This window comes from Lygodium microphyllum, chromosome 27 (genome assembly GCF_053477565.2).
Source record: "Lygodium microphyllum isolate KBCC chromosome 27, Lygodium_microphyllum_v1.1.10, whole genome shotgun sequence".
NCBI lineage: Eukaryota > Viridiplantae > Streptophyta > Polypodiopsida > Schizaeales > Lygodiaceae > Lygodium > Lygodium microphyllum.
Genome location: NC_141161.1, coordinates 52,099,319 through 52,112,586, shown reverse-complemented (window position 1 = coordinate 52,112,586; position 13,268 = coordinate 52,099,319). Strand labels below are relative to the sequence as shown.

General features: G+C 45.3%; 1 protein-coding gene across 4 annotated transcripts in view; it reads right to left on the bottom strand.

Annotated features, from left to right (window-relative positions):
• The window catches only part of LOC148012323 (nudix hydrolase 9-like), a 111,227-nt gene that overhangs the window by 29,120 nt on the left and 68,839 nt on the right, over positions 1–13,268 (bottom strand). For all 4 annotated transcript variants that reach the window (XM_087668826.1, XM_087668823.1, XM_087668825.1 and 1 more), the window contains exon 5: positions 64–122. In XM_087668826.1, coding sequence (XP_087524952.1) covers positions 64–122 — 59 coding nt within the window. The remainder of the gene's footprint in view (positions 1–63; positions 123–13,268) is intronic.

Genomic DNA, 13,268 nt, shown 5'->3' with positions numbered 1-13,268 from the left:
TTATGCATTCCCTTATTTTCAACCTTCAAGAACAATGTCAATCAAAAGAACAACTCAACCTACCTCCTTCCTTGCTAAGAAATGCCTCCCAATTTTTGCTTAAGTTTGTGCCCACAAATGTCCTGTAACATTGAGTGCAAGATAAACTCAAACTTCTTCTTTTTAACAATATCATCAACAAAAATGTAAGTTTCATAATGAAATTACATTATCTACATAAACCACCATCTCAAGTCATTTCTTTAATTTGACCTCATTACTTTTTGTTTCCAAAGAAGAGAAAGCTCTATTTGTAACACCTCAGAGAAGATCCCCCAAAGGTAAAATACAAAAAGTACAAAGAACCCTGTATAGAGTAGCTAAGTACAGGGTTGTCTCTGTACGTAGTACAGGCTGATTCGACCCTATATAGTGTAGCTAAGTACAGGGTTGTCTCTGTACATAATACGGGCTGATCCGTACAGTACAGTAGAATACGTATTAGTACGATTTCATACGAAAAACATAGGGTGTTTTTGGCCACCCGCCCCCAAACCCCTTTTTTTCAAGAATCAACCTTCCACACACACACACTCTCTCTCTTTCTTTCTTTTTTCGTAAAAGGTAATTGTATTAATTACGAAAAAAATACAAGATTACTTGATTACAAGATACATGACGACAATCTAAGTCATCATGTGAAGAGATTCTAAGTGCTACAAGTTACAACGTCATGGCAAAGATGCAGAGGAAATTGCCCTATGCCAGGGACGTAAGTCCTCCCTAGAGAGCAAATCAGAATGCCGGAGAAGATCCAACTGCCAATACAAGAGGCCCTTAAGCCTGGCAATATGCTGCTGAATATTATAGGCGGAGTCAAAAAGAAAAGCATTCCGGACGGTCCAGTTATGCCAGCAGCCCCAATATCGAAGAAAATGATACACGAGCTTCATATGTGGTTGTGCAGGAGCGGGGTATTTGGGCTGCCCGAAAACCCAATCAAAGGGGCGCAGGGTGGAACCAACCACTCCTTGCCAGACAGCCGACATAAATAACCAGACTTTCTTTGCGATGGGGCAAGAAATAAATCGGTGGCGGGCGGATTCCACAGCAGCGGTGCAAAAGAAACAGTGGCCATTGGAGATTCGTCGCTTGGAGAGAGCCGAAGCAAGCGGAAGACCACCAACCATCATTCTCCAAAGAAAAACTTTACATTTGAAGGGTGTCTTGTTCAACCAGCCCGCCATCACAGTTTCCCTCCACCATGACCGGGATTTACGTAATCCCCATAAAGCATTCACTTTGGTGACGAGCCATTGATGATCTTTAATCAGAATATGATACACTTGGTTAGCAGAGGCTTTGCTTAAGGTCAGCCGGCCTTGTAGGTCCCAATCCTGCCAGGGATGATCCGAAGCAAGGGCAGGAAAGGGTTGTCTGCTCTGGAGCACCCTCAAAAGCTGTTCCCATAAAGGCCTGTAACCACGAGGGATCCTGAAAAGCCGCCTGGCTGTACGAAAAGATATAAGCACATTACGACTGGCAAGGGTGGCATCCGCAACGGAAGACAAACCCAAACGGGCCATCCGGTTGAATTGTGGTCTGAGGTCCTGTTTACCTTCCCATGCAAGTAAACGGGAAACTGCCAGCAACTCCAATTGAAAAGAGTTAGCAGCTAAGCGATCCTCTGCTGGATGCCACTGGGCCTTCTGGAGGACGTGTTTCCAGGAACACACCAAATGAGTGAGCAGGAACGAAGAAGAGCTGGAGAATCGCGAATCAGCATTAAGAACATGCCACCAAGAACTCCGGATCTGGGTATTGCCATGTTGAAGCCCCTGGCCCTCAAGGAAATAACGGGCTATATCGACCCATGGATGATGATCCGAGCACATGGCGCGGAAAAGCGACCAACGGAGTGCCTGCATGTGAGTTTGGGCATCTAAAATAGCTCCGCCACCCATGCGTTTAGGAGTGCACGCATGCGACCAAGAGATCCAGGAAATACCTGCATGCAATGAGTCTTTCTTCCATAGCATGAAACGAATGGACTGAGTAAGAGCATTGAGAGTCGTAGTAGTCCAGGGCAACAATGGTAAGAAATATGTGAGCATTGGCAACATAATAGTCTGGGCCACTTTTAGACGAACATGAAAAGGCCAGGCTTGAGATTTCCAATACATAAACTTAGCCACCATTTTCTGAGAAATCCACTGCAGCAGTTGCTTTGGGGGAACATCAACACCCAAAGGGTACCCAAGGTGCCTGACAATGGAGCCACGAGGAACAACCAGACCCTGCCAGTCCAAGGACTGCAAATCCGACTCCGTGCAGCTGAGAATGGCTGATTTGAGGGCGTTGATGCGAAGGCCGGACGCCTGACCAAAGAGGCCCCAAACATCCAATGCTCTTCGAAGGTTATCCCTGTCCGCACGCAAAATCATAAAAGTATCATCCGCCAGGGATTGGCCAATGAAGTGCTGTCCTGTAGGAAGTGACAGTCCTGCCAACTGAGAAGAGGCTGCCATATGAGATAACATTGAAAGAACTGGATGTGTGGCAAGGGCAAAAAAGAGAGGGCTCAAAGGGCATCCTTGCCTGACAGAGCAGGCGAGGACAAATGGCTCAGTAACACCTCCGTTCAGCATGACCCGCGAAGACGCTGCAGCGCTAATAGTGTATATGAGACTAGACATCCGCGGACCAAAGCCCATAGCAGACATAAGTTCAGCAACGAAAGACCAATCTAGATAGTCAAAAGCCTTTTCCAGGTCCAGTTGAATCAGTACGACCTCCTGATTGGAATGCCTAGCATAATCAATTGCCAGTTGAGCATTCAATACATTGTGTAGGATATTTCGGCCCTTAATAAAACCATACTGTAGAGGGTGCACAATGGCCGGGAGATGTTTATGGAGCCGATTCGCCATTACTTTGGAAAAGATTTTGTACATTGAACCCATCAAAGAAATTGGGCGCCACTGTGTCAACTTAGATGGCGAAGGAGCTTTTGGAAGCAGTTTAATGAGGCCTTCTTTCCATGAGGAAGGCATGATCCCCGTTTCCCACACCTGCTGGAACAAAGCCTGCAAAGGTTTCACCAGTTGGGTAGCAAAAGCTTCAAAGAACTCATTAGTGAGACCATCCCAACCCGGGCTTTTATCCTTAGGTAAGTGTAACAAGACGTCCATAACCTCTGCCTCACAAATATCAGACTCCATAGCAGTTTGCATGTCCTGCGGAAGCTGATTGCGGACCAGGTCATAAAAAGCCGAACGGGCCTGAGTAATTTGGGCCGAAGGGGGAGAGGTGAAACCGAGAAGGTCATGGAAATAATTCCTGCACATATGCACAATAGTCTGCGGATCCAGGATAAGGTGGCCTTCTGCATCCTCGAGTCTGGTCATATTTTCTCGAGCAGGAGAGGCATGGAGCGCTCGAAAGAACTTATGGGTCTGACATGCACTATCTTGCAAAGTTTCCGTCAGATGTTGCAGTTTGGCCTGCTGATATGATTTTAACTGGAATGCTTTAATAAGATCAGCCACCCGCATGTCTAGTGCAAGCAGAAATGGATCATCCGGAGTGTCGACCAACAGAGAACGAACCAAAGCCAGCAGATCCTCTGCTGTCTTGGGACGCTGCCGACAAAGCGAGGCATGATAAATCCCATACTGTCGAGCAACCCGTTGTACATTAGAGAGCAATCTTTCAAAAGATGCAGTGCCCTGAGAAGAGAAGTCCAAGACAAATCTGTCAATCAATTGCTGCATATAGCCCTGAAAGAGTGCATGCTTCAGGTAAGATGAGTTGAAGCGCAAAGGGAGTCGGTCCAGAAATCGCTTGAAAGGTGCAATGGGTTGTGCAAGCAGCTCAAGCTGCAGAGGGAAATGGTCTGACAAAGCATATTGCTGCAACACTTTGATGTCGAGCATCTCGGGAAGAAAGTCATCATTCTGCATGATATACATACGATCCAGTCGCGACCATGTTGTTGCATACTGAGCCGAATGGAAAGTAAACCCTGTAGAAGACGGGTGTAGCCAGGACCAGAGATCTTGCTTAAGAACAGAAAGAGCCAACCCATGCCACGTACGACTTTCAGGTGCGTCCATCACCGAATGCTCTGATGTGGACTGGAAAGAATCCACACACATATTAAAATCCCCCATGAAGAAGCCTCGTCTGCCAAGTGACAAGGAGGTCTGCAAAGTCTGCCAAAGCTCCCGACGAGATAACGAATCATTCGGAGCATAGAGGCCAACTAACCATAAGATTTCCCCTTCGAATAAAATTTCAATCACCAAAAAGCGGCCATGAACATCATTTTTAATAAGCATAGGCTGATATTTGTCATGTACAATCATGAGCACTCCCGAATAATGCATGGCCTTTGTCCCTGCATAGAACAGTCGAAAGCCATTGCAATCCACTACTTTTCCGGCTTCACCGTGACTCTTGTGCTCAACAGCGCACAGGACATCCCACTGATTTTCGTGCAATACCGTCCACATGGCATGTTGCTTGTGGCGAGAACAAATTCCTCGCACATTCCACGTGGCTATTTTCATGTGTAGTTAAAACCAAATCAGGTACGAGGCACAGCTTGCCTCGATTTGACCTTGTCAGCAAGAATGTCCAGGACTCCCTCGTCCAAGAAATCCGCCAACACAGCAAAAGAGTTCTGAGGACCAGATTTGGAAGTAGACGGCATATCTGCTGGCTTGGGGTTGAAGCGGGGGTAACGACGGTCCCATGGGGTAATGACATTACCTCTGGTATCGAATGCCAGCTTAGCAAGGGGACCCTTTGGACGATCTGAATACATTTTTCTGGCGGGCTGATGACGGTGGGCAGAGGAAACCATAGCAGGGGCAGCGCGCTCAGAAGACAACATTTCCTTCCTGCGCATATATGTACGCATGGAATCTTGTGAGGGAGTAGACACAGTATTTTCCATGCCAGCAACAACCCTGTTGCCTTTTTTTGCACGTACTTCCACCCAATCAGTGGCACGGGAATCCAGACCCGAATCCTGTTGTTTACCTTTGGCCAGAACTTGGGGCTGGTGGATAGCATCCAGCGACGGGGCATCACACACCATATCTTCCGTGGGCGGTGCAGCATGGCCAACATCGGAGGTATGTTGTTGTTCCGGGCATTCAGCCATGAAATGCCCCAACTGTCCACAGGAAAAGCAATGCCCTGCGAAATTGCCCCATTTCAATCGAAAGTGTAACGGATGCATGCCCGAGCAATTAAGGCGCAACCAAGCAGGCCTTTTTCTTGCAGTGTCCCATAGCATGCACAAGCGGTTGCGATTCACTGTCCGGAGACTGGGAGGGACGAGAACAGTGCCCACCGCGGCCATAGCATCCTTCAACAGTGGCCAATAAACCGCCGGGCAATTTTCCACTTCGACCCATACAGGGCATTCCCGTTGCAGCAGACGCTGAAAATCTGCCATTGGACGCCATGGAACCACATGAACCAACCGGCGTTCAAAAAATAAAGGCAGTTTAGACAGGAGAGCAGCGCGGTGCGTCTCTGATTTCAACAGAACCTCAAAAAACCCCCGGGAGCCAACAAAAATCTCTTCAACACATTCCCCTTGGAGCAGACTGTGCAGCCACTGGCGAATACGGGAAAGCAGGGGGATTCGACCAGTGAAGAAGAGTATCACAGCGCGATCATAAAATACTGAAAAGGAGCGTAGGACAGTTTTTGGGTCGACGGTGGCGTCTAGAACATCGTCAGGCGCTGAGTCGGAAAAGGCTTCCTGATTGTGTTGAACGTAATCGCCAAGCAACGTGTTGGCAAATTCCAGCAAATGCTCCCAGTCAACATCCTGGGAGTCCACAGGATCCGAAGCAACCTGAGCATATGAACGATCCTGAGGAACACCTATCTCTTCCGGAGTATGCTTGGTACGTTTACCCGCAGGCTGAATGTCGGGACCAGGGGGCATCTCTTCGTTGCACGGAACCATGTCCTCAGGTTCCTCGGCATCAGAATCCGGGCCAAGTGCTGCCACTGTTTGGTCTATGAAATCCAGATCCAAACTAGCCATCGTATGACAATTTGATCTTGAAGGAGGACTGACCCTGTTTTTCTCTCTCTCTCTCGCTCTCTCTTTTTTTGGACGGATCAGTGGGTACTCTGGCCGAGACGCTGTCTCTCTGACAGCCAACGGGCGTGGGGCTTCACAGAAGCTGGACGCCTCAGCAGAAGACGACACGCACAGGCAGGCTGAGCTGCAAACAGCAGTACAGACGAAGGCAGCGGGGCGACTGGTGACGTGGCAGCGCGATGGGGCAGGGGACAGGACGGGACAGGCAGCAGGACACGGGACAGAAGGCGGAACAGGAGACGACGGCTCTTGCTCTGACGTCTAGGGTTTTCGCTGACGGCGCAGGACAGTGTGTGAGCAGCGTGCGAAGGCGGGCGGAAACGCAGTCGTCGGCGGTGCAGACAGGGCACGAACGACCGACGGGCTGAGGCGGAACGTCAGGCCACGACGGGGCTGACGCGCGCGAGGGGTGACGACAGGCGGGTCGTCAGTCTTCGACGGCACAGGGCTACGCGACGGCAGGGCGTGCAGTACCAGGCGACGGCAGGGCGACAGGAAACGGCGGCACCATTCACGACGGCATCCCGCTCTCTCTCTCTCTCTCTCTCTCTCTCTCTCTCTCTCTCTCTCTCTCTCTCTCTCTCTCTCTCTCTCTCATATGAAACATGGAACACCACACCTCTCTAAACATCCCAAATGCCACTTTGTAGAAGACACCTCACACATCTACAGTGGCTCTTTGCAAAATAGTTTACATACATTGGACTTGAGCAGATCATTGGAGGAATGCACAAGGGACTTAGCATAAGCCCGTACATAGATAAGTTATGTATGCCTTCCACACACCCTGCCTTGATGTAGACCCACACACTCCTACTCCCCAAAATAGCTGGTATGATGATGAGTGCGGAATTACTTGGGCTAGCTTACAACTTACAGAGAGAAGTGGAGCTAGGCACTCAGACACATCATCAAGCAAGGGCATTCTTCAAATGCCTTGTGCGGAAGAAGAAGTAAGACTACTTGGCAAAAGTAAATATAGAGATATATTAGTTATTTTGGGACAAGATAGCAAGAGTGCATGAAAGATGTTTCATGGAAGTGGAGCTAGGCACTCAGACACCATCATCAAGCAAGGGCATTCTTCAAATGCCTTGTGTGAAAGAAGAAGTAAGACTACTTGGCAAAAGAAAAAACAGAGATATATTAGTTATTTTGGGACGAGATAGCAAGAGTGCATGAAAGATGTTTCATGGAAGACAACCCCCCATGCAGATTACATCACCATGACTATGGAAGATAGGTGTATGGCCTGCCAAGACAGCCACCTATGCAGTCCCCCACAAGCATGTCTTCACCTAGAAAATGGTTACAAAAGCAATCTATAGATTACAAAATGGGAGGGAACAGGGTGAGGATGGGCTGAACATTTCTCACATGCTTGCAACATACTAGCACCCATACTGGCACATATGTTCAATCGAGCAGTATGTGAGGCCTTCGCTACGAGTTGGTCAAACAATACTATAATTCCACACTTTAAGAGTGGTGACTCTTTGACCCCTAGCAACTGCACGAATATCATGATCAACCATACTTTGGCCAAGATATATGGATCTATTCTGGAACATGAACTCAGTGAGTGGGCTCAGATGCAAGGCAAGAGAGCAGAAGGACAAGCAGGTTTTAGACACGGATATACAACATTGGACCATATCTTTACACCCAGAGCCATTGTCGAGGAGGGTCGAGCTCGAGACAAGAGGATCTATTACTGCTTTGTAGATTTCCACAAAGCTTTTGATACAATGCCTCATACATGTATTATGCATGGAATGCAAGATATTGGAGTACCAAAAGCTATATAATGGGATATCTATGCACTATATGAGACAGTGACAAGTCATGTACACGCACCTAGGGGGTTATTAGAGAGGATTGACAGTGGCATAGGACTCATGAGTAAAACAAGGATATTTGCTTTCACCCACATTATTTGGTTTATATATAGATGAAGTGTCTGATTACATTGACCAAGGAGGAGCCGAAGCTAGTCTAGCAGGGATGTCGATACCGATATTATTATATGCACATGACATTGTTCTTATTTCGGAATCACCAATGGAATTGTTGCACCACCTAGATGCTTTGCACGTCTTTTGTAGAGATAGAGACCTCACAATAAACCTTGGGAAGACCAAAACCATGATCTTCAATACTTTAGCAGCATGGGTGGCTAGATCTATGTACCAATTCACATTTGGAGGAGACATGATGAAGCATGTGAAAGAATATGTCTATCTAGGAGTCACCTTCTCTTGCCCATGATTTACGTTGAGAGGAGCATCAAAGGCACATCTGGCACGAGGCTTTGCAACACTAGGGACACTCCAAAGTCAATGTGCTCACATATAGTTCCAGGAGCCTATCATGAGGACATGTATTTTTGAAATCTCACTTAACATGTGGGTTAATTTTTAATCACGTGATTAAGTAAATGATGCACATGTGAGGTGCAACTGGGTTTAAAGTAAATTTACAAGCCCGAGACCTGAAGAAATCACGGGATGTCAAAGGAAAAAGTTGCCATAAGTTATGCCGCATAGGTACTTGGTGGTATCTGGTGCCAATTATCGGCCTAGGTCATCCATTTGGTGATACTAGAGAAGTGGCATTTAATGGTACCTAACACCAATCTGATGGTCAAAGATGGCGCAGAGACACTCGAGAATGGAAGTTGCCTAGCCAATTTAATTATTGGCCAGTCAAATTATTTTTTAAGGCACCAAAATAATTATTAGATTAATTTTTAATATTTAAAAACTAAAATTTAATATTTAATTATAAAAAATACTGGAAAAACCATTTGGGAAGGCTGTCACTTGTCAAAAATGCCCATGCAAGTCTGAAAAATGTCTTTAGAGGCTAGAGAGAAGCATTTCTATAAATTCAACTTGCAAGGGAGAGGAAGGAGAGGCTGCTAGTCTGATTTGCAGCCATTGGAGGACCTTTTGAGGCTGCCAAGGGCAAGAGAAGACCAATCAACAGCAGGAAGCAGCATCTACAGGCTGTTGAGACAGCACAGCAGCTGTAAATGACTGATTTTCTTCAGTTCTTTGCATCTACAAGCTATTGTGGCAGGGTAGTAGCTGCATTTGGCTGATTTTCAATCATTCTTCGTGACAAAGCTCTGAATTTTCTCTCTCTACAACTTTCCCTCTCATCTCCCAGCCATTTCACAGCCTTGCTCCGAAGATCTCAGCATTTGGACCCTTGGAGGCTGAGAAATTGCAAATTTCTCTGCTGTAAACCCTAATTTACAGCAAAAATTAGGGTTTAGCCAGCCTTGGGAAGCATGCCAAAAATTGGAAGCTCCAAGACTTAGATTCAACAAGGTTGAAGGTGAATTTCAGCTGAATTCAAGTGGAGGACTAGCCAGCCATTGAATTTGGGGCATTTCCATCGTCTATGAAGTGGGTGAAGGCCAATTAAGTGCCCGAATCAAGGGGCAAAATAGATTGAAAACTTGCGGATCACTTTGGACAGCAAAGGGAGTTGAAATACCGAAAGGCATTGGGAGAATCCCATTGTAAATCAACTTTTTCTTCAATAAAGCTAATGAAATACCAAAAGGAGCACCAATTTTGGGGCCAATCGGGTGTGCATTGTCCAAGATCGGTAGGTAAATTTGTATTTTCAGATTTGCATTTATTGTTTGCTGCTGTAATTAAGTTGTAATCAAGGACTTACCACCCATCCACAGAAGGAAGGCTGGTTTCAGAGCCTCGTACCAAACTACAGTTGTTTGACACCCTAGTCACACCTACACTATTGTATGGAGTAGAGATATGGGGTTGCAACTTGTACCACAAGCATCTCAATCCACTCAATAATTAGACTAAAACAAAGAGAGACTATTATGATGGTTGGGATAGCATGGAAAGGCCACTGATCAAGATGATAGCATGTAAGATTAGGAGTAAGCCCTCCACCTCACATCTCATTCTCAAAGCAAAGCTAGAGGTAGCACCTATAGTCATGGAGGCACTCTTCAAGGCAATGACCTTTTGGAACAATCACAAAACCCCCCACATCATAGATACTTCAAATTGGTACTAGCTTCATCTAGACAACTAGCAACAAGGGGCAAAAAGAACTATTAGTTTTCATATATGACTATCTCGATGAGCCTACATGGTTTGGATATTGACTACCTTCCACCTTTTGACTGTAGCCTTGGCTACCCTACACTTTCTCTTAGCTAATCAGAGCTCATATGTTGAGGACTAAGACAGCAAGGACATGGATCCACCAACCACTCCCTCTAGGATCGAGGATGGAGCTCTACCGGAGTCACTTCTTGTCTCTTTGATGATGGATTACTATTCAGCCAACATACATGGACACCAATCTCTCCCAGAGCATATAAGGCTGCTATCGGACAAATTCGTACCTCCTCTCATTAACTACGTGTTATAAGATCCGAGATACACGCTCGACTTTCTTATATACTTAAAATATATATGGTGAATATTATGTTGGCACAGAGAGAGAACAGATGAAAGAAAAGAAAGATGTAGAGAGAGAAAGAGAGAAAGATAGAGATTGACAACACACTAGGGACTGGAAGATGGGCCAGTTCCCCCCTTTGTGGAGTTATATTATTGACAAGGAGCAAGCTCCTCCGTTACACATAAACCAGTTCTTACTTGTAGATCTTGGAAACAAGATCACGGTTCCTTGCACGGTATACAACCAGCTAACACTTGCACAACTTGGAAGTTGGCACCTTTTGATCCTTCTTGAGTCTCTCCTTCTCTCCTACACAATATGTATAGGGATCTTCTCTTGGAGCTTGATTTCAACAGAGCTTCCGCAGCACTTGCACCTTCTCTTCTCCTCTTGGAACTTGATTTCAGTAGAGCTTCCGCAACACTTGCACCTTCTCTTCTCCTCTTGGATGCATGCAAAGTGATGCTTCGTTCACCTCCCCCACACCCAAGGAGAGCCTCCTCTTTTATAGGCTTTCAAGAGCTTCTCTTCTTGGAGAGAGACTTAAGTGCCAAGATTGGAAAGGTTGATCTTCATGCAAGATGTGGCTGTTCCAGGACCTACTTTGCAACACCAATTTCAAGATATCTCTCTGTGCGTTGCTGGGATGAAAAAACGTCCAACACAAAAGTTGTAGATCTCGTTGTTTTCAATAATCCTAACGGGCTGATTTTAGAGATCGTCTTTTTATCACGAGATATTTTAAAAATTGATTCACCATGTCTATTTTAAGAAAAATAGCTTTTTAAACTCTACTCTTAACTTATGGTCCATAAAACCAACTTGAGCCATAGATAAGGAGAGTTCATTAGATTGCCTTGGGCCTCAACCTTAAGATTGAATTCCACACAAAAGCTTGTGTCATTTTAGACCTTAGAAAAAGAAAATCACTTCTCTCCTCACTTCCAGAGGATCACGTCTCTCATCTTTCTTAGTGAGAGAATTACCTCTCTAATCTTTCTTAATGAAAAAAAAGACCTTAAACCTTGACTCGTAAGGGAGAGGATGACCCCAAATGAATGCAATGCTCATTACACACAAGTAAACGTTCTCAGGCGTCTGCAAATGCACACATAAATACATATACATAATGCTAATGCACTTCCTCTTCTTAGAACTCAATCCATCTTCATTTATGTGTAACTCCTTGGTTCTTGTATACACTCTTACACTTGGCAAACACTTCTTTCCCCCTTTCATAACTTGTACTGCCTGTACTAGATATCCCCATCACAGTACTCTGATCACCCCATTAAGTGATGCACTAGGAATAGTGGTCTTTAAATGGTCTCATGGCCATACTAGATCATCATCAACACTTAAAGAAAAGTGAGTCATTAATTTATTGACATAAATTTATTAAATAGAGAATACGTATTAAGCAATCAATTTAGTGACACTATAGATGGAGACTAGTAGATGGACAAATACTCCAACAAAAGATAGAACTTGTCAGTTTTGTGACCGAGAGCCTAAGACAAAGACACATTACATATGCAAATGTACAATATACTATGATATATGAGGATAGTACCACTGCCTTTTCCGTGATGGCTTTTGGACCTCTTTGTCATGTCATGGAGTACAAGAATTAGAGATGCCTAGGTCTTTTCCTCCTAGAGTTCCAAAGGCACCGCATACTACTATTGTGAGACAAGAGGCCCCAGCTCACCTAGAGGAACCCACAAGGAGAGCAATGAAAGACTTTTTTCACAGATGAGACCCTATTGACACTCTAGCCCAGCAAAGATAGAGCCGCCCCACTAGACACCTTCCATTCCACACCGTGGAAGTGCCCTCTCTTGCCTCCTCTCAAAATAACACGCATACTTTGATGCCATGTCAAAATAATAGGTATGCTCTAATACCATGTCAAAATAAAACACTAAGAGAATAAGAAACTCAGAGAAAACACAAAAGAAGAAGATCACAAATGATGAATCACTAAATCGTGCTAAGTAAATCAAGCTGATACGGCAGAATCGAAGCTCTGAAGATGACTGCACTATCCTATTTGATCACGTGCTAGTACCTAAAGGGAATCTGCACTGTAGAGGAAGAGAAACACAATCATCTAGGCAGTAGGGTATAGAAAGTATTGTTGAAGATGAAGGATAACTATCAAGGGAGCAAAACGCAGTCCTCTGGTCCCATCAGAGTCGCGGAAGAAGATCACCAGCTATGGACGATGAAAGAATCTAACCCTAGCAAGACCAGAAACTGCAAAATGCAGCCTAGATAGAATAGCGGGTGCCTTTCGGAGGCAAAGCCAATGCCGAGAAGTGCCCTGACACCAAAACATAGCTTGGGATGATGGCGCTTGGTGATGAGGAAGGCAGCCTCCTGATGGAGCAGTCAAATGTAGCAATAGAATGCAGCAGTAAATAAAACACTGCAGTAAAACATAGCAATAGAACGTTGCAATAAAATGCCACAGTAGAATGCAACAATAGAACACCATAGTAAAACAGCTAGTGGCGATGGATGCAAATGCCACAAACTGTAATATCTGAAGGGTATGTTGGGAATAAAGGGCCATCGTGCCTTTTATATGTGTTTGGGTGTAAACACACTCTTAGTACATTCGTACTTTCATATATGTATCTATCTAAAACCTAAAGAGGTACACACTCGATTGTACCCACAAGTCGTGTTCACACTCTCTCTC